This window comes from Anser anser (assembly GCF_964211835.1).
Source record: "Anser anser genome assembly, chromosome: 1".
NCBI lineage: Eukaryota > Metazoa > Chordata > Aves > Anseriformes > Anatidae > Anser > Anser anser.
Genome location: NC_139720.1, coordinates 119,061,353 through 119,084,048, shown reverse-complemented (window position 1 = coordinate 119,084,048; position 22,696 = coordinate 119,061,353). Strand labels below are relative to the sequence as shown.

Below are 22,696 nucleotides of genomic sequence, written 5' to 3'. Positions count from 1 at the left end.
TCTCCTCAAGTGAAGTGACCACCTTGCCCTGCAGACCGCCAGCACCCCCACAGCATCTGAACCAAATGAAGCCATTTTAACAGCAAAGCCCCCTGCTACGGTCTGCCCACTGCCCCTCGCAAACACCCACCAGCTACTGCTTTCAAGGCAGCTCAGTAACACCACAGGGCTTCATGGCAAAGTGAGCACCACCTTGGGACCCATCTGCTTCTGCTCCTCCCAGCACTATGACAGGGATGAGGAGCATCCCTCCAGGTCTGCCTGTGCCCTGCCCCTTTTCCACATGTGGGTTGCAGACCCTCCAGGGAGCTTGGAAATGGCACAGCAGAGGCTGGTAGGGATTCTCATGTATGGGCACAAGCAGGGCTCCAAGACACTGCAAGCCCTCTGCTGTTTGCCAACTACGTTGCAAACACGCATAAAGTTAGTTTAAGATAGTTGTGTAAAAGAAAATATTAAGGTTCAGGTCAAGGGCATCTTCAGACTACAAAGGAACTTCAACCCTGGGAGGAATTATTTTTCAATAACAAGGTATTACTTGAAAGAAAACAACAACAATGCACACAGAAAATCAGTTTCCAAAGGACTAAATTGTACCAACAATAATCCTTCACTGAGGACATCCCCCCTAATAGAGGCAATCCTTGCAAATGCACTGGCCTCTCTGCACCATCTGCACCTTTTGTCTTGGAGCAGTTTAAATAAATTCTTATTTATAAATTTGTGGCTAGTGCCCGTATGGAACATATGGAATATGCAGCAAATAAAATCCTGATTTCTGGGCCTTGAACTCAGCTGTGAAATTACCACCAGCACTAAATAGGAGGAGTGTTATGCCTGGAGCTACCAAGGTAGGATCCTGTTGAGACCGACACCATGCCCAGTGCTTCCTCCCTGCAGAGAGGATGAAGTGCACATGCAGACACTATGCTCTCCTCCCTGTTCTTTCATGCCAAGGCTGTGTGTGATGCCTTTGTTGCACAGTTGCGAAAGGTAGGGCACAATTTAAACACTGTAATTAGTCATTGGCACCTGGCCTGGGAACGCCAGCTGGAAGACAGTGGTGGGCTTCACTCCTTTGGATCTGGCTTAAGCTGTAAAGCAGCTCCCATCCCCTCCCAGCACTGCTGTTCAGCCACAAATTAAAATAGCTGCCATGGACTCTACATCCAATTCCTCATATGCAGTACTGAAAACCTAACCCTGTTGTCCATGCCATGATAAAGGGAGAACCCAGCTATTGCTGATAGGAGAGCACTGTCTCAGCAAGGCAGCTAGCCCACCCTGCTCCTGCAGTCCCTTGCAAAAAGTCCCCTCCTTGCAAACACCATAGCCCCTGTCTAAATGACACAAACCATTTGCTTCCTGACCGTACAGTGGGAGGAGACTCAGCTTCGCACTCTGCCTTCTCCTGGAGCTTGGTTTCCAGTGAAGAAGCCTTGTACTGATGTTCAGGGGAGGAGCTGCAGTCCAGGAGGCTCCTGCCTTGACTGACTGTGACCAGAGAGGCACCCCCAGCCCTGGCACCAGGGTGCATCTACCAACCCTCGCACATTTCATGACCATTCTTTACCAAAACAAAGTCCTTCCTACTCTAAGATTTATTGCACAAAAGACAAGAGTTCTAAATCCTTTTGTTTAAAGCTTGATCGTAGGCAGCAGTGGTCAGATGGTCATGCTAACATTTTTAATGCCCAGGGAAGAGCAGTCTTTCTTCAATGGTGCCTCACAAATAGCTAGGACAGCCCTTCATTTCACAGAAATAGAAGCTGTTCTCAAGTACTGCAAATGCTCAGTAATATCTCGTATGTTGACACACACTGTAAGATACCATTTGGTTTTTATGATGGCTTAAAATGCTAGGCGTGCTGGATTTCAGAATACCTACACTGCTTTTGTCGTCTATCACCTGCTGGGGGTCTATTTCAAAGCCTGAGTGCTGAAGAAAAGAGAGCCTTGTCCATTCCTGCCAAAATTAAGGGAGCTCTGTGATACCTGGCTGTCATTTCAAAAGCCTGGGATATTAACAGCCCCATCTAGACCCATTATCCACAGACAGCTAGACTACCTGCAAAGCTAATCTGAGATGACTACATCTTCTCTAGTTAGGCTGGCTATTACCGTAAAAATGTTTACTTGGACACAGTATTCCTTGTGGCATGCTTGAAATACAAATGCATTTTTTCCATGTCAAAATAAGGCTCTTCTCATATCCATACTCTATGTGTAGCTTTTAATTTGATCAGATACTGTGAAACCGTGTGATGGAAAAAAAAAAAACTAATTACTTTTTAAATTCTAATTTAATAATAGACAAAAGAGGAGTACTGTACGCACATATTTGTTTTAACAAGACAGTAAAAAAAAACACTTCACCTGTGCCTGATGGCATTTTTTTGCTGCAGCTGAGGGTTGAGAGCTGGAGGCAGCTTTCTGAACTCTTCATGATACTGAGATCTTGTTCACAGCAGCTACAGCAGTGCAAGGGTTGCACTAAATTACAGATGCTGAAATGACCCACCAGGGTGACTAGCAAAATCAAGCACAGTGGACAAACCTAACCCTTCTGACAAGGTTTGAAATTGCTCAGTGCAGTTGCATGAAACAGAGGGGCAGCAGTGGGAATGAGGCTACCCTGGACCCTTCCCAGTGAGGGCAGAAGGATATCTACACTACGTCTACAGTCAGCAGCTTAGAGCAGTTCATCTGTTGGAGTCACATAAGTATAGCAGCCCAGCAGCAGATTGAGAACCAGGTCCAGAGGAGTTTCTACAGGACAAGGACTGGCTGCCACATCTGCTGCCAGTTTGGATGAAGACCTCACAGAGTTCTCAAAAAAACCCCACACCACAAATAAGAGGACTACTTCCTTAAAGTGGCACACCCACCTACTGTCACAAGGTTACAGCTTCCTTCAGATTAGGGCACTTTTTCCTGCTCTGGTTGTTTATAACAGAAGTTTGACTCTGAGTCTCTTAAAATCTCTATCATCTGTACTCACCTTTCTTCTTTTGTGAGATTTGTCAGTCTTCTACACTTCCGAGCAAGAATGAAACTATAAAAAAGGAAGACCACAAAACAATTTGTTTCCATCATGTTACTATGTTTCCTGCATTATTTAACATGCCAAAACCTTTTGATGAGATGATGTGATCATTAATATTAACTTTTGGGTCGCTATCCAAACTATCCATTTCATCTTACTGTGTAAAATTATATGCTATACTTACTATGGAAAAAACTCACTGTGGAAGAAACCACTCCAGAGTTCAGAGCTCATTTGTATGAGCTAAATTATTAGGTCCCAGTGACCTAAATTTTATACAGCAGTGTGTGCAGGCATATAAAAACAAGAGGTTAAACCTGGGATTGACCGCTGGGATTGACCTGGAAATTAATAACTTTCTAAGACTGATCAAGCAGTTTTTAAATAAAAATAATGTAATGCTAGAAAACAAATTTTCATTTAAAGAACTGGAAGTTTTGGGGAGGCAAAATATTTAGAGAAAGCTTTAAATTTGTGCATTAACCCCCTTTTTTCCTTCTCCTTTCTTTCTGCTTCTCCATTTTTATACTTTGCCACATGACAAGGCAAAATATGACAGGCAGAAAAAGAGAAGAAACAATAGAATTTCATCATTTAAAATTTCCTATTAAATCATAGTGAGGATTTTTTGGAAAGAAAAACTCATAAAAATATTCACTATACGCTGAGAAACAACCCTTTAACTATCAGAATATTCTGAGCTGTAAGCGATCCACATGGTCTGTGGAGTGTATTTTATTAAAGGATTTCCCTTCAAAAGTAGCAGGTTTTCTGCTTCAGTTGTTGCCTCTAAGACAAAATAAAGAGGCATTAACTACATATCTTTTTTCTTACCCTATTATGGCAGGAAAGCTACCATCAGGCTTAGTATCATCAAGTGTTAAGCCAATTGCAGCATCCTCATCTTCAATCATCATGGTACCACAATACCCTGTAAGCACAAGGAGGAAAAGAATTTAGGATCCATGTATTCAGACACATGTGCGAGCTGTGAAATATTCAAAATTTGACCGGAAAATGCCCTAAACAACCTGATCTAAAGGTACCCTGCTCTGAGCAAGGCATTGGACTAGATGACATCCCTCCCAATCCATAGCGTTCTCTGACTCTGTGATTCTAATATAAGGAGATATGAAAATGAAACAAAGGAGAAAGAAACAAAACAAAACAAAACAAACATCAAATGACAAAAATTAACACGTATCCTTCACTGATCTGCAAGGCAGCTCACATTGGCTCACAGAAGTGTTAGATCCTATCTTGAAGAGGAAGTTTGCATCTGAGATGTGCTGACAATTAGCAATCTTTTTGAAACAGAAAAGCTTCTGTCTTCTTCTTTAAAGCAGAAAGACAGTAAAGGAATCTATTGTTGAATTCACAATACAAAAATAAACTCCAACCCAGTTAGCAAGATTGCACAGAAATTGCACAGAAACAGATTGTTCTCAGATACTGAAGATGTTCAAGTGCCCCTAGCACAATTGTTTCCATATGTGACATTTATGTCAGACAAAGGAAGAGATGTTTGTAAATTGTTTTGAAAACGCAATTGTTCTTAAAAGAAGAATTTGAAGAAAATAAATTCTTCTTAAAAGAAGAAAAACTGTGCTATCAAAGCACAGTATGCAAACTATGGGTTGTACCAGGAAGTGGGAGTTATCTTTTGCCAATCCATCCCAAAACTTAACGGCCAGTATATGCCAAAATCCAGAGCTCTTAAAATCATTCACAGAGATGAAGGGGGTGTGACACTTGTAGACAAACAGGTGTGGACTCATTATAACCACGGAAGAGAAATGGGTGCTGTTACATCACAGTTTGTCTGAGACTAAGCTATAAAAGAGATTTGAGGAATCATAATGGAAGTATTCAGCATATAAAGGGTGCAGGTGGAGATGTCCATGGGAAGACAACCTAAATGAATCCTGCCCAAAGCAGTTAGAAGGCAGAGGTTTTGCAGACTGACAGCTGATGGGATAAGACCTCTCTCCATCATACGTCTCTTGTACCTTTGGATTACTGTACGAGTGGGAGAAACTCATAACCAGGTACCTCCAAAGGAAAAGTAGAGGACAACAAAGAACAACCAAGGCAATAAGCAACAGGCATGACTGTACCTTGCCCTCTCCCTTCATGCCTACCCCCTTCTTTTTCTTCTCCCATCCACCCAGTCTTCCAAACGTCTCTCTAGTTTCTCAAACAAGGAAAGGCAAAAACGGCATGGAAGTATATGGAATCTCCTTCTAAGATCCACCATTCCCTAAACTCAGAGTCCACTCTGTTACCATGTACCTTCTCCCTCTCTATTCCACTACTACTACTACTACTACTATTTCCTTTAATTAAAACATAATACCCTTCTTCCTCCAGAAGGTTTCCTTGTAGTACACGATGCATTTGATGACTGAGCCCATTGGGATTCGATTGATGAGCTGGTTTCTCATTGGGGGCAAAGGTGGGTTGAAATGAATCTTCAAACCAAGAGCTGGGGGAATGGCACTGATCACATATTTGCCCTGCAGAAGAAATTATACATAAGCCAGTGACATTCTCCACTACTTCAACCTAACTATATTGCTCTAATGATTTCAGCAGACATCTGGAGAGGTTGCAGGGTGTATCTTCTAAAGCAATTTTGGCATTTAGCACAAGAATTGCGAAACTGAACCCTCACAAAATCCTGGTTGTTAAAACGACAAACAAGCATTATGTAAACAGCCATCTGTTCCAATGATGGGCAGCTGCTCTTTTCCCAGCACTTGAAAAAATCCAGTGGAGAGATTTTCTGTGTTACAAGAGTCCGTTGGTGTCCTTTCCATCTGGACTCCTCTGTTACAACTTGGAAGCAAAGCCTGATTTATTTTTTTTTCCACAGGAAGTTTATTATTAAGCTACAGTATCATGTTCACCTTACCACTACCCTTTAATTCTGAAGGTAACTGAACACAAAGAAAAGATGGTAGTGAACAACAAGTTTCAACAGACACTTTGCTTTTCAGATATCATTTTACAGTTCTGTCAGTGCTATTACGCAGGAACAATCAGAAAACGTGACCTTCTGTCATAGCCACTTTGGTCTCTGCTACATTTTTTTACAGGATTTTGGACAAGACAAAAAGGAAAAACTGAAAGTTTTCTAGCTGTCCCAATACAAATGGTTGTTTAGACGTATGAGGTTTCATCACCTCATATAATTCACGATCTAAGGTTTCCACTACGACATTTTCACCCGACTGGTCAATGCGGACTACTGGCTTCCTCAGCTTCACTCGGCTTCCCAGGCGCTCCATTATTTTCTCACTGATCTGTCCAGAGCCTCCAACAAACTTTCTCTCCTGAAAGACAGAAAATGACGACTCAGCAGAGAAGGAATCAGCAAAGCAGTGCATGCAAAGTCCATATCATGACAAATATTTTGCTTGGGGTTCAAAATAAACTTCATTCTTCTGTTGTTAACAAACTTTCTTCAGAAAGTTTAGCAATCTTGGAAAAAGTCTCCACATTATTTTTTTTCTCTTTCAGTGAACTCCTGCACTTCCCATGTTTGACCACCAGCCAAAACTAGAAGTATCAGTAACCTCATGAGAAAAAAAACACTCTCATGCGATCTTCAAATGGATTGCACAGACCTGTGTGCATCAGCAACACTGATCACATATCCTGCAGTATGTAATCCAACCCAACTTAAACTCAAATAACCTCCAACATACTGGAGGATTCAAATAATATTTTATGCAATGTATTTACAATTAAATTATCTATAATTACTGATGTATCTATGCACGTTTATCTATGAATTTTTATGTGTTGTAATTTTTATCTTTGTATTTTTTAATCTTTGGGGCTTTTTAGCTTTGTATTTTTGTCTTTGGGTACTTATTTGTGATTAAATAACTTACACCGGTAAAAATACAATTATTTCTAACATATTAACTAAAATTTGCATTTCTAAAGTAGAAGACCATTAACAGAGTCTTTACTTCTTTGAAATGCAGAAGCAGCACCAAGGTACCAGTTTTACAGTCATTTTAGAGCAATGCTATACTTCAGCATGGTTGTTCATTTTCTTCAGACTGATTTTTAAATCTTTACAGTTTTAATCCTTGGAAGTTTGTGTCTTTAGGAACCCAGCTCCAGGCTACAATTCCAGTATTGATTTGAAGTGCTCTGCACATTTATGCAGCTAGCATTACCATCCTCATGAAGTATTTCTGAAGCAGTAAGGCTGGCTTCAGCCTTATACCAGAAGGAAGCATGATACTTTCTTTTGTTTAAAAAATGAATAAACAAAGTATGTTTTCCAACCAGAGGCCAAAAGGAAGACAGTCAGGAGCTGTTACAAATGTACTGATCCCTAGGCCAATGCCTTCAGCACAGGAACAGCCTTCAACATGAGTTTAGCAAGAGTTTGATTAATGTGTAAATGCATACAGCTAGTTACCAATGTGCTACTGGGTCAAAGTCACGGGTGTATCCATTCGCCCTCTGAACTTAAATAAACAAGCAGAATAATGAAGCTAAACAGGGGCTCATCGCAAGCTGCAGAAGGTGATGGCTGACAATACCTGCCCTCCATTGGTTGTTGAGAAGATCCTGGCTGTCCCCCCACACTGCTTCACATACCACAAAAACCAGAGGGCAGAGACCTCATGGGGTTCAGAAGTGACATCCACGTTCACAAACAGAGTTGCAAAACTCTTGGCAGCACTGCAGCAAAGACAAGAAAGTAAGTAAATTTAAAGCTTGGAAAAGGGTGACAATCTCATTCTTTAGTACGGCAGAGACTGTCTTTGGCAATCTCTTCTTCCACTGAAGTTGAGGGCAAATGATTCCTTTTTTTCAGTTGCAACAGAAAACAATATTAATTGCTTTTAAGGAACATTTTTCAAGGAACCCTGTAAAAACATGTTAATTAAGTATTGTTGTAGACCAGCCAAATTAGGGCTCCAGGAGACACAAAGGCCAATGAAAGCTTATACCATTTTTATGCTACCAATACAAAGTTAGCTTGTCATTCCAGACTCAGGAATAAGGGAAGCAGGCTCTCATGTCTTCACTGGACTGCAAAACCAATGTGTCCTCCCATGGTTCCTGGGTCATATCCAAGATCTGCTGTTCTGTTTGCACTTCCTGAATACTTGTCCCTCAAGCACACAGCATATGGATTATTCAACATTTGTCATTAAAAAAAAAAGTTAGGCATCTTGTCTAAGCTAACTATCTAAGCTCTCTGGTTAGTCAGCACCCCTCACTGCTCTCTCCTCTGCTGTGTTCTGGGAGGGTGCTGCAGCAGGAACATACCAAGGAAAGAAGTGAAATAGAAAGACGTAAATGAGGTTGTAGTTTACACAGATTAACACATAAGTTTGGCAAAAAAGAAAAAAGGGAAAGGATACTTTTGGTTACACAACTCAGTATTTTAAATGGTGGTCTGGTACCCAGTGGTGATGAGCACAGAAGTGGAAAAGTGGCCTGTGTCTGAAGAAGAATCACTACTTTATGTCTTCCAGTTGGTGCTTTCATTACAGGAATAAGCAAAATGGCAGCTCTACTGGAAATTATTGTATAAACCTGTACAACATTTTAAGGTGCACTAAGACAGTTAATTAAGGCTCAGGCAAATATTCTTCCTGTTAAAAGTAAACACTTCCTCTGTCCTCACTCTGAGAAATATTTTAGAGTGACATGGAGAACACGACCAGGAGATGCTCAGCTTAACTGCACTGTGAACCACAGGGACTGAGCACCTATAGGTATTTCATATGCCAAGCACCAGGTAATCAATAAGTTCCAAAGCTAGTACAGAATTCACTTTCAGTTGTTTCTTCCTTTTTTTCAGTCTTTGATCTTCCAAAAAAAAAAAAAAAACAGAGAAAAGCATAACTCAAACATACTATTTCAAGCTCAGCTGTAGTTCTACATATAAAAAAGGGTCTGATGTCCTTGCTAAAAATGTACAAAGCCCTGCTGTAGTAAAATGCTGCCCCATTTTCTAAAATATGGGTGCATTCTGGCTTCATTCTTGACAGACAAAAATAATACAGAAAATATTTATCATTTTTTATCTATATAAACACATACTGAAAAATATGATCAGCTCTGAAGGATGGGAGAATGGGAGAATTAGTGTATGTACTTATTAATATTTCATAGACAGAAGGTACTAGGCAGTGGTGAAACCTTCATTGTTTCTGCTGCCTTCTCCCATTGCTTTTCAGCATTTCAGTTTCCCAGTTTCTTCTGATGTTTTACCTGGCAATGGCAGAATGATTTCAACAGGGCATTTCCAGCATGCAAGTCTAGCCAAAAGCAAATCTGTACAGTCTGTTAGATGAGAGGAAATAGTAGAAGATTACCCTTCTGGATGACTACCTTCCGTGGTGGGAAGTTTCTACAGAACGTTATCTAAATCTTGAGCAAACTGGGCAAATCAAGCTGAGATGCACATATGAAATCTGAAAAGCATCTTGGAATTGAGGCTGACAGTTATGCCAATACTGAGGTAAAATGTCAAGTCTTATTCCATCAGAGAGTCTGAAAAAATATTACTGTAGTTCTGTGACCTATTGGATATTGAATAGCTACCAGTGTGCAGTATTCTGCTAACGCGAGTAGTTCCTTACCAAATCAGAGGTTAAAAAGGCCAGCAGAGTGGACAGCATACATTTCTATTTCGTTTCACTGAATATGGATGGTGGCACAAATGAGAAATGTTTGTGTACAGCGATAACTCTTGTTGCAAATGAAAGCAAAATGACCAGAAGACTGAATGTTTTTGCACAAGAGCCTACTGTTCATTAGCAATGCCCACGTTCCTCTCTAAAGGCTGACTGAATCCATAAAAATGTCTCCCAGTACCGCTGGCTGTGTCATTCTGAGAGGGTACTATCAGGCTTTTGCACGAAGGTTGTGCCTGCTCCCTGCAGCAGGGTGTTGGATGCTTAGAAATTCTAACACTGTTGCTGTAGAAATCAATCTGCTTTACAGCAAGGCTGAATTCATGTTTTTTTGCTTCAGTGTGAAGAAAACCAATCAAACTGCTCTTGAATGGCAAGTAAAGAAAAATTGCTTTGATGTATACATAAAAACAGGAAGCATTCTCAGTTTCCCTGGGTGGTATATAGTGCAGCAGTTAAACAATAGAACAATGGATGTTAGTGATTTATTGCCATTTCAAGACAAATGTTATAGTACTTTGGTAAAATCAGCTGGTCCATTACAGAATAAATGTATGCTCTTCCATCAAAAATATGATTCAAAAACCTTCTGTAGCCAGAGCATTTTTCCTTGAATACTTAAACACATAGTAATATGTAACAGATGAAGGTATTACCCAAGTATTCAGAAGTAACCTCTCCCACAAAATCCATTTTCCTTATATCTTTGTATTAGTCTAAAAAGTTATGGAAATGTAACAGAAACTATTGTGTGTGCTGATAGGTGCTGTGGTCTACTGTAAAAATATTTTCTCATCCCACGTCTTCAAAAAAGCTGTATCCTAGTGGTAATTATATCTGTTTGCCAAGCAATAATGTCTACTTGGAGTTCTAAGGCATATAAATATAAGCTTTTATATCTACTTCCATATTACAGAGTTTCTTACTTTGTCCAGCAAATTTTATCTATGAAATCTTGCATAGTCATTTTGTCCCATTCTTCTGCACGTGGAGCCTTCCACGGGGCTTCATTAGGAATCTAAGGTAACATAAAATAGGATTCATCAGCAAATGAATGAGTGGCATAAGAAAAAGTCAACAAAGTGAACAGGTTGATTTCAGGTTAAAATGAGGAAGTCCAGACTGCTGTTTAGGTCTATTGTCAAAATAACTTTGATATAGTGTTTTAATATTAATTTTTAATAATTCATTCTGAATGTGTTATTTTCATAAGAAACAGTTACCTCTTTGGGTTCGAATTAAAAGTTCAGGAAAAAAAAAAAGGAGAGAACTAACATTCGAAGCTGAATGACTGCATGAAAGAGAAATACGTAACACAAGAGGCAGCAAACAGAACTTCTGCTTTATCCTCAGTATCTGCAACATTGCAGACATAATCTCATCTTTGCTTTACATGATAACTCTGCCTGCAAATTCCTGACAGGTAGTACAGTGAACTTAACAGAAGATGCTTTTAAGGATCGTTCTTTTTCATATATGTATTTTTAGATATGAGAATAGAGAATAATTTTAGAGTTAAGAGCTAGAAAGATAAAGGACAGTGCTGAGGAATGGGTCTGGGTTGTTCTATAGCTCTCTTGTTCATCTGTGCCAATAACAGCCACCTCTTTTTAAAATCTTGTAGCTCAATGGAAAATATGCACTAATGGTAACAAACTAAAATGGTTGGGTTGAATTTGAGGGTGGAGAAGGACATATTTTACAGGCCTACAAGACTCTTAAAATGCTGCTTACTCAATTGCCAGGCATAATGCTAAAATCACAAGCATAAACCCTGATGTTCATTAAAAAAATAAAAATAATAATAATAATTAAAAAAAAAAAGAGGTAGGATGGTAGGATTGCAGACAGGCTTAGCAGCATGGCTTTCAGAATGAGAATGCCAGGATGCCATTTATGCATGTGCTCTGACCACCAGTGTGTACCAAAGTACACATTGTAATACTGTTTTTGTCAGGAGCTAGGCATGTTCAAGCTAGACCAGCTTTGCCTGTCTACATCCTAGTCCCATCTTCACTCTGCCCCACTGATCAGCTTCACACGGAGACAAAGCTGAGCTGAAACAGTCAGCTGCAATTCCTTCTGCCATACCTCCTTTCCCATTTCATCCATGGTCCTCCACAGGTTGTTGTAGTCCAGGTAGGCCAAAGGATTCCACAGAGGAGGGAATGCACCTTTGAAGGGATAAGACTTACCCTACAAGATGAAAAAAAAAACAAAACACAACAAATTCATAAAAAATAAAATACAATCATACTGATAGTTTCTATGTGTGGGAAACCACACCAAATAGTTAAGTTCTGACTAGAAGAAAGCATAAATTTAATCAATACATGTAATGGCTTCTGACAGATGATGTCTGTGGGCCCCACACTGAGACACAGGAGGCTCCATCTGAACACCAGGCAGGAGTTCTGTGCCATGCAGGTCATGGAGCACTGTCACAGGTTATCCAGGGAGGTTGTGTAACCTTGGAGATCTCCAAAAGCTGCCTGGACATGGTCCTGGGCAGCCTTCTCTGGGTGGCCCAGCTTGAGCAGGGGATGGAGTAGGTGGCCTCCCTTCCCACCTCAGCCTTTCTGGGATTCTGTGCGTGCAACTTAAACTTGACACACAGTTAAGTCAATCATGTGCAAAACTGGTAGTGCCTTGTATCTTGAAAGTTTTAAATTGGGTTATTATTGCCACTTCTGGGCAATAATACTAATATCCTGCAAGAGAGTCACTAACATCAGACGAAAAAATGAGACAGAACACTATTGCTCAACTGAGATGAAAAAACAGCTATTTTTTTCCTGAAAACAAGAAAGATATGTTACATATTTTCCTAAATGTTCATGAAAAAACTTAATTGGTAATTTCATTTAGTGACTTTTTTTTTCTTTCAAAATCAGACCAAAGCAGCTGTGATGAGCTTTATTATACACTAAAATCATAGCTCAGAGACCTTCCTGGAACAAACTCTTCCCAGCTAACATACACATCCACAGGCCTATAGAAAATGTAGTATTTACTAATAATCACTATCTCTCCCATTCAACAACCACACCTCTGGCCCTACATTTCTGATAGTGACAGTCTGGCCAATATGAATGGCATAATTTCATCACTATACATTTAATAGTTAGGTTTTATAAATGTAGCCACTACTATCAGTCCAGAAAGTCCAGTTTAATTAAGGGCAAAAGACAACAGTTAATTTGTAAAGCTCTTTTATTTACAAGGGATTTCCTTGGCTTACTATATGTATGGCAACATAATAGTTATAAAAAGTCACAATGAAATGCACATTAGCATTATATGGCTGCTCATTTCTTTACAACACATTCTGGACTCCATGAAATGGATGACCAATAAAGGCCATATTGTGTGGCACTGTTGATTTTTCAAAACTTATATTAAATTACATATTTAAGGGGGCACTGCATCAGTATGAATGCCAATTGGTAGAAGTATTAAATTTTAATAGATATTGATACAGTGCCACACCAACTGATCGCCCTGGCTTCAGAAGAAATGCTGCATCAGGATTAAATATTTAGAGCCAGGTTACAACGAACAAAAAACACTGTGTCTCATTGAAGATCAGTATACAAAGACCACTTACATGAAGAAGTGTCAGGCTTGGTTTGATTTAGACACTTAATTAATAATGTGAAAGAAGGGGCAGAAACTACATTATTCAAATCTGCAGCTGTTGCAAACACCAGGAGAGACAGTAAAATGGCACAAAAGGATCTTGAGAGACTAAAAACTTGGTATGGAATAACAAAAATACATACAACCTTGAAAAATGCTGACTTGTAACTTCGAGGACTTCTAATTCAAAGAGAGAGAAACTTAAAAAGCAGAAATTCCAAAAACAAAACCTCAGTATAAGAGTACGATCAAATTAAAAATCGGTTTAAAAAAAAAAACAGAGCAGGTTAGAGTAAGTGAAGAAGAAACTTTTTTTTTCACCTAGTCTTTGTAAGGCCGTGAGACTTTAATGGAATTCTTATAAGAAACACCAAGGTAATGAAAGTTTGGAAGAAAGCAAAGTGCAGGAAGAAAGGAAGTAACTCTGCAGAACATGTGAAAAAGTAGCTGCAAAACAACAATTCCATTTTGCAGTGCTTTTGAGGGGAATTATGGTTTGCAACATGCCAAAATGTCAATATTTAGAAAGTTTTCAATCAGCAGTTTTGTCATAGTTGGAGTTGATCCCCAGTCACTCCATGAGGCAGAGGTACCAAGGCTGAAAGCCTCGTGTTTCCAATCTTAGAATGCACATTACAGCACATGTTCAGAAATACTGCAGAAAATGTCAGGAAAGGTTTGCTTTCATTCAACATGGAACAAAGTGCATCTATACAGCTCTTGTGCTCAGCCGTATAAAAATATATTATATTGGAGTCAAGCCTATAGATGGAGATCATGAATTGCTGTAAGTTTATACTTCACTTGGTCCTGAAATGGGCATTTTTGGTACTACTATGGAATCTCTTAAAATGAAAATAATTTGAACTGAGACACACCTTCATGGTCTACTGTCAAGGAACTTTGAAAGAAGAGCAATAGGTCACAGACTAAGTAACCTCCTATCCCAACTAGTAAAATCTGAACCGTGCTGGTAATTACCAACACCAACTACCAATTCGCTTTTTGGGGCACATAAAGATTTCATAGCAGCCACGAGTCAGTTTTGCTGTGCCTTGCTCTGAGCACTGGAGCTACCCTTCGCACGCATACAAACCTGCATAGGTATTCCAAAGAAGGAGTATATTGGTTTGGTTTTTAATACCTAGCATTTCCCAGATTTAAATTTATGAAACATGTATACTGCTGTGCCCACAAAAACCAGGACAGCATCAGAATGGGTTATTCCAATTATTGATTTTGTTCTGAGCTTCCTGCTCTGCCAGAGGCAATCCTACCTGAGTTATCCCCTCTGAGTTAACTCAAGTCTTATGAATTCCCTGTGGTGTTTTTTCATGAGTGCACGACTAAGAGACACATAAAACACATCTTTGTTTTAGTATTCTTCTATTTCACTGCATTTGAACTGCTCAAAGGGAAAAGTTGGGTATGTCTCTTGTGCAGAAATCTGGGGCAACCAGTCTCATAAAGCACAAGAACAAATCTCAACCTGGAAAAATAAAAATAATCACAGAAGTGAGGGAGTCTCCTGTGAAAGTTACATTTAAGAGCTCCTAAGACATTATGTAAGGCCTGATCCTTATTTCCTACGTAGACAAAACTCCAGGAGCTGCCAGGCAGAACTCAGTCTGAGAGTGCAAGACTACGATCTATACAGAAACAAAAAGAACACCCCTAAAGAAAGACAACATATATTTCTGAGTAATTTCCAACAAAACAAAACATTTCAGCTTTACTGATGAATTTGTACTTTTGCAGGTACAACAACCTTTTTGATCCTTAGGCAAAATTTGCCTATTTCTATCATATTGCTGGGAATAGCATTCTCCAAAACTACTGGTGCTGAATAATCTCTAAAGAAAAACAAGATATGTGGATGAAAAATATGTTCAGAAATGCACAAAACATTTACTTTTCAAATGTTTTTAATACCCAAATCAGAGCAGTATATAAGCTGTAATAACATCAATCCCATCTAATCATTTGATAAAATATTTTAACGCCAATACTTTCATAATGATCAGAAGTATTTCTTACCTTTTTTTTTTTTTTTGGTGGGTGTGTGAGGGCGCACTCAGTGGTATTTAATAGAGGGCATAAATAGTTTTTAGAAACTGATTCATAATGCCACTTGCAATGCTTCCAAAAGCAAAACACCAGCACTGGCAGCTGGAGGTCTACCCGCTATTGCATGGGTCACTTGCTGCTTAAGGAGATTGTTGCCGCAGTATGGGCTAAAGCATACTGAAGGAGCTGAAACAATAGGGAGCAAATTCTAGTAACCCAGCTGTCTCTGGAATAAACAAACAGGAAAATGAGGAATCCAGTGTAAGATGTCACAAATATTACAATTCCTGAAAGATTTTCTCATTTATGTGTTTTGAAGAATATCACGTCAACCAGTGTTTGGCTTAGTTACACTAGACCCATGTAATATAAGTGGTATGGAAATAAATTCTCTACAGACATCAGCTCTGCCTCAGGGCAAACGGATAACATAACAAGAAATGGGTTACTACTACAGGGCTGGGGAAATACACAGCATGGTAACTGAATACCAGCAGCCCCTTGAATATCAGCCCCATCACCTGGGAGGTCATAAGGAAGGGTCCCACACACCTCCTCCTTGAAGTGGGATTGAGAGAATGGTTAGGGGAGAAAGGACATGCTCTGCCAGGAAGTGTCATCAGTATCTCACTGCAGATTGAGATCTCAGAAGAAAGTGTGGTTTTGCAGGCACAAGACCACTTCGTGCTCCCCTAAAATGTTGTGTACCCAGGCAGTACCCAAGCGGTATTCCACATCGTGACCTGCAGCCCCTCATGCCAACAATCTGTGCAGTTTTTAGAGGTGGTACAAACATAAACATAGCCAGCTTTCAGTGTAGGAAATGAGACTACATGATGCAATCTCTGCACCCGTGAATGAGCACAGATACCCCCTCAGCTAAGCTCTCTAAGCCTTGGAGAAGCAGCTTCTAACTTCACGGGGATGTCAGTCTGCATATTAATCTGCAGTTACACAGCTTCACAGGCATGTAGTGCCATCTGCTGATTCATAAGCACGGGTGCATCACACGCCTTGTTCTCTCAGCTTAAAATCCAATGTCATTCACGTAAAGCGCAGAAATAGTAAGATACAAAGTCATGAGAACGAAAAAGAGAAATAGCAAGGAGTCACATCAGGCTGGAATTCAGTACCTTCTCACGCTCAGTTTGTCATCTGCTGCACCATGGAAAACTGTCCCCCTTTTTGTTTTTGTTTTATCCATAACATCTAACAACATGTGTCCTTGGGACTCAACCTCTGATTAATCATAATTCTCAGTAAAACGTGGCAACTAGCTGGACCAAATGACGTCCAACAGCTGAGACAGGTAAACAGACCTGCTGAGAAAACTGGAACGGTGAAGTTCCCTTCTCTGAGAAACTGTTCCATTCGTAAACTTAGCTGATTACTATGCTGACAGGTATCACAAAAATAAAAAGATACAAAGATCGGAAAATATAAATGCAGTGCAAGAAAATCCAGATAACTAATGGTGCAAATCTGCAATATTAAGACGTGCCAGAATACCTCTAAATATATTTCAGTATTTAATTCTGGATCACCAGCTCTGGATGCCAGTGTGTTTTGTGAAATTTGATCATCAAAAGTAATTTCATTTTAAGTGTAGCATAGCCAGAAACATTGGCCTGAAATATGCCTCTTGAAAAGGAAAGGAGCTAATTGGGAACAATGTATTTCGTCTGTATTATAAAGTCCATCTTCCCTCTGCCACCACATAAGTGAAAAACTCGAATACACGTCTTATCTGAAAAAAGGCAGAATGGGAAAAAAAAATAACACTGAGGTATTTTAGAAAGAAAACTTGAGGTTCTGCTCTGAATTTAAAAGAGAATATAACCCTTTGATCCAATCAGCTGAGAAAAAAGTTGACTAGAACCAGACTTTTTATTTACAGATTTAAGACACACCTTTACAAAAAGTGCTCAAGTGTCTTATGAAGTATATATTTCAAAGGACTGTGGTTCTAAATGCTCTTTCAAACTGGACCTGCACAAGGCTTTCAACACCTGAATTAAACCTCCCAACAAAGTGGATAAAATCAATAGAAACCTTTCCTGAGTATTTCTAGAGTTTGTCTCAAAAAACCAACAACTCTTTCCCCTCCCAAAAGCAGATAAGTGGACAAAAATAAATAAAAACAGGAGAAAAGAGGAGTTTTATTTTGGAGAAAACAATGAAGCAAGCTCCCTGACTGCCCACAGTTAACATAACTGAGCACTAGTTCTCAAAATGAGAATGCTGTACTTAACACAGGAGATAATATTAGGCTCACTGGTTGTGTTTCTGAGATATTCCAGGTTCTAAAATTTCTTACCTAAAAAATGAAACCTTCCATAAAATTTTACAGATGTGTGAAACCCAGCAGTGTCAGCCAGTTCTTTCAGTATGAAATACACATGTATTCTGTATTTCTGCAGACCTCAATCAGCTTCCCAAGGGAAACAAAAATCAGTTCTTGTAATCAAATGCAATTGAAGCTTTTCTCCTAGCAGCCTGAATTAAATAAGCTAGGTGGAAGCAGAGCTCCTTTTCCTTATCTCCTAGGAAACAGACCCTGTGGTCTGGGAGGGCTGAGACTGAGGAAGTTTCTTTGCATTCAGTTTTAATTAAGAAATGCATACTTTATTTCCAGTTCATTTTCCTTACTGCTTTCATCCTCATGCTGTCATGAGGTCACAGCTGTCAGCCTTCCAGCCAATTTTCCTGATCAATAAACATCTCTTGTGAGACCCTTTTTTTTGGTCCCCTTTGGCAGAGATCACTTTGCAGATTCGGTGTACGTTATCTTGACCCTTTTAGACTGCTGTAATACAAATATTATCCATTTTTAATTAGAAAAAGGCCTAATTACAAACTAAGTTGTTGCAATTACTGCCAGGTGGCTGGCACAAAAAAAGGGAAAAATGTCCCTTTATTTACAGGGCAGGTCCAACAAGACCAGCCGTTTCTATACTCCTACTGATGATCGCTTTCATTCACAGCATGGAGGACATCCCTTGTGAGCCTAGCACATACTCTCACCTACCCCAGCCTACTCAATGCTCAGATCCTATCCTGAGGCTATCAGTGAGTGAATAATGACATGGTGTTTTGTGACAGGAATGCCTGCATGCTTATATCTATGAAAGTTTAAGCAGTGCAGACCTGCATTCCAGCAAGGACGCATGAACGTGCCAAAGCCCAGTAGTAATTTCAGTGTCTTTGAATTTACTTGGCTTCCTTTTCAAGACACCAAATGCCCAGCTTCTTCATGATTCAGATGATTCCCCCCAGTTCCCTAAGTTCTTGCTTACAAATTGTCAGCGAAAAGCGGAAAAAAAAAAAGATATGATGACCCTTCACCTCGCTTAAACTGATGGTAACTCAGTCTCACATACTTTTCCTTCTCTGAATGCACTCTAATTAAGATACACAAAAGAAAAATGAAAGAGCTTTTATGCAGTTATTCAAAATCCATTTAAGCCGTTACGCTATGTATTATACACTGTACCAAGAAATACTTTGCAAAGAAGCAGGGTTGAAGCTTAAATACATCATGTTGTTTAGCTGTAGTACATGTATCAGTGATATCACACAAGAAACCTCAGTAAATTCTATAACTTTAGATACAGCAACCACTGATGCTGCTGCTAATTAAATCCCAATACAACAGGGCTATCACATTTTTATTCATGAACAAGACCACAGCAAACTGCATTTTAATAAACACAATAGTGCTGAAAATGAATGACACCCAAGAGGGCTGTAAATTTTTTCTTCTGCGTATCTATTGTAGATCAGTATGTAGCCTGCTAACATTAGAGTAGATTTGTGGTCCTAGTTAAAAGTATTGTGTGTATAAGACTAAATATTCATCTCCAGTGATATCCAGCAGACTGAGTTCACCTTAGCAATCTCCTCAGAGTTGCTAGGTTGCAATTACTTGCATGAAGGTTGTGCTAACCTTGGAGAGGGCATGACATGCATTCAGACACCTCTAGCCAGTGCTGCTGGCAGAGGAACACATGATGAAAGTCCATCCTCATATGAAAACTGAACTGTGGTAATGAAGTACCTGCAACTCTCTGCCAAGATCCTGTCTGCTGACTAGAGAGGGGATGTTTAATGTTTCATCCAGCATTTTGGCTTGAAAGATCTCCCTGGACGTACACAGTATTTACATGCCTGTCTTTTGGTGCTAAGGAAACAACTAGCAGGGCTTATAACAATTATCATCACATGAGGAATGTTCCACCTGCAATACTCTGTCCAAATAACTAGCCACCTAGCTAACCGTTAGCACTACCTGCAGTGAGAAAACACAGAGATGAAGAGGAATAAATGTTACTACCACTTTCTAGCTATGATGCTGCTGTCTGGGGAAATCCCAGACAGGATCATGGTATTACCCCCTAGACAGTTCTGGTGGAAAAATAGATCTGGAAAAAAATGACAATGAGCATCAATGGCAGTGGGGGATCTACCACAGACTAATGATCAGATTTTGAGAAACAAGTTTTGTTGGTCTCACGTAGCCAGTAAGGGGAGTCATGGTGTTGGTCTATGCTGCCAGGTCTTCATGCAAGCTCTCCATCAGTGAAAATGGGAACAGAGTGTGCTCAGCTAGCATCACAGCAGGACAAAAAGTAGAGCAACCTTACTGTATATGAAGGAATCAAGTTCTAAAAAGATTAATTCAGCAAACCAGTCATACAAACAAATGTTCCTGTACACAGTTACGGTAGCAGAGCAAACCAGTTCCATAGTTACCTTACTTTGCAAAGGAACCTGTGTTACATTTGATAACACAAGATCTGTGCTTTAAAATGCAGTAAGTTTGCATGGTTATTCGGACTGCACAAAAGTGAAGTGCAATTTGGATTAACCAACCAAATCTGTTCTTAATTAAACCTACACAATGATTTGATATGCTTTCATATTTTAACACCTCTTTCCAGAGACTTACATAGCAAAAGTAAAAATTACCTGGACTGCATGTAGTTTGGTTTGTTTTTTGAAGACATTTTGGTGAGGGAAATAAAAGCCAGTGCTCAAAAGCTGCAGATCTACCTAAGGTAGGACCTTGAATCCTCAGTTAGGCAGATAAGGAAAAATTACCGGATTTAAGAAGCATTTCATATCTGCTTACCAGTTCAGTGAGAGCACTGTTAGGAGATGCTGACATCTCAGATACTTCTGCTTTTGCTTTTTAAATCTGGATTTACAAACCTACCTTCAGTTATGCTATTAAATAGCAATGGTGTTCAGACAGCTATTTGCCTACCAAATACAACTTGCAGAGCTATCCTAATTTTCTCGCCGAGTCTGATGAACCAGCACTTACACAAATGAAAAGAACATACTAATCTCCTTTCAAAGGCCATGAAAAAGGCCGTTTAACCAGTGGAGGGAATGAAAAAAAATAGGGCAAGAAATATAATTTTGAGTTTCTGTGAAGATATCAAACACAATATAAGCAAGGCCAAAAATATTCTAGCAATAGAATCTGGCATTAAAAAGGATTAAAGGGGAAGAAAATACACAACCTAATCAAGTTGGTAAAGCCTAATTAGCAGAGACCCTCCCAGAGATCAACAAAATGCACTCTTTTCATTTTGTAGTACAAAGAAGCTGCATATATTACTTGTATTAAAAAGCCTCTAAAATGAATTTAATTAACTATGAAAGGCTTGATTTTGCCTTGGGGTATATGTAAAAACAGCAGCTGATTTTACAAGATGCACTGTGTTGCCTGATAGTGTAGTTAGAGAAGAATGAATACCTTTAGGTTTCATTGCCTTTTTGGATTCAAAGAGAATTTTTTGGTCCAGAATTTAATTAAATTTGACCATAGTCATAAAGCTTGGGTCAGCAGGTGAATTCAAATTCATGCCAGAGTGACAGACCTTTGTATATTTTGGAATCTGTTTTATAAGGTATGACTTAAGAGTACTGCTTGGATTTCAGGGAGCACACAAGAGTACTGTCCATCTGCAGGGAAAGCAAGGGCAGGCCACATGGCTGAAAGTGAGAGACCTGCAAGGAATGGATTACAGTTATATGAAATGCAGAAGTTTGAAGGTTATTACACTCATTTGGCCACACAATGATGCATATATTTACTGTATAGTGTTCATCTTCTAATTCTTTAACTGTAATTCTTTATTATAATACTTTCCCCACAGTTGTGTAAACACAGTAGCAGAAAGGAAATAATTTAAAAATGAATGAAATTAGGAGATTCAAATGAGTAGCTACTGACTGTGTAGTATGTCCTCTTTCACTCCTTCTTGGCTACCAGGGAGTCCTGGCACACACTTCTCTTTCTGACCACTTTTCCCTTGCCTCCCTTCAGGAGCTCTCCCACAAGCAGCAACCACCAAGAGGTGAGATGTCTCTCCTTGGAGATTTTGAGTACTTGACTGGGCATGGTTTCAAGAAACCTGACCTAATTGCGAGGTAGACCTAGCTCCAAGCCCAAGCTGGACTGGGAACCTCAAAGGATCCACTCCAGGGCAGCTGTTTTCTTGGGTCTGTGTAAGCCATGGTGCCAATCTCACACATACCTGCCAGGCCTCTGCCAAGCTACTTGCCTGTACCAAATTATCACAGATGCCCCATCGCCCTGTTATACCTAAGGACATCACCCATGTCCTACCAGCATCTACCTGCAGGTCTCAGCACAGGCACTTGAGTGTCCGAGTGAGTCCAGGCCCTTCTCATACATCCTCCAGAAATTGCTTGCAGCTATAGCTCACAGATGAAGGCATCAGTCAAAGTGACAAGCATCCCACATCCCAGGCTTGGATGGCTTAAATGCCTCCTGGAGCAGCGTCTTCTCTCAACTCTGGATTTCCAGACAGAATTTGTACTGCTGCATAGGTTCCCTTGACTTGAGTCCTAAGGCCTGGAAGGACACTGCTGACTCAGTCCTCAGCTGGGGATAAGCCTTAGTGCCGCAGTGCAAAGCCCTTTTTCTGCCCAACACACAGAAAAAGCCAAGGCATATCCTTCTCTGCCAGCCTGGATATATCCCTCAATGCCAGCAAGTTCTGTCAGTGCTGGGTAGAGAGGAAGGCTGAGAGCCTTGACTCACACCAGAACTCCCAGCCCTAGGCTAAAAGATGTCCACAGGTGATGGCAAAAGGCTACACACAACCTGACCTACCTCTGGCAATTCATGTAATAAGACACTTGTGGTCAAGGGAAAGACAGATTATCCTTGGCAAGAGCCCAAACTTCTACTTTTGTGCCATTCTCTGTTTTCCTCACTCTAAAAGCCTGT

The 22,696-nt window shown here is 39.9% G+C and overlaps 1 protein-coding gene across 1 annotated transcript in view; it reads right to left on the bottom strand.

Moving 5' to 3' along the window:
- MAOB (monoamine oxidase B) overlaps positions 1–22,696 on the bottom strand; it is a 55,320-nt gene that overhangs the window by 10,207 nt on the left and 22,417 nt on the right. Inside the window, exons 4-10 of the mRNA XM_083847093.1 lie at positions 11,815–11,919; positions 10,650–10,741; positions 7,612–7,753; positions 6,232–6,381; positions 5,403–5,562; positions 3,881–3,977; positions 3,002–3,055 (exon numbers count right to left, since the gene is read on the bottom strand). Coding sequence (XP_083703219.1) covers positions 3,002–3,055; positions 3,881–3,977; positions 5,403–5,562; positions 6,232–6,381; positions 7,612–7,753; positions 10,650–10,741; positions 11,815–11,919 — 800 coding nt within the window. The remainder of the gene's footprint in view (positions 1–3,001; positions 3,056–3,880; positions 3,978–5,402; positions 5,563–6,231; positions 6,382–7,611; positions 7,754–10,649; positions 10,742–11,814; positions 11,920–22,696) is intronic.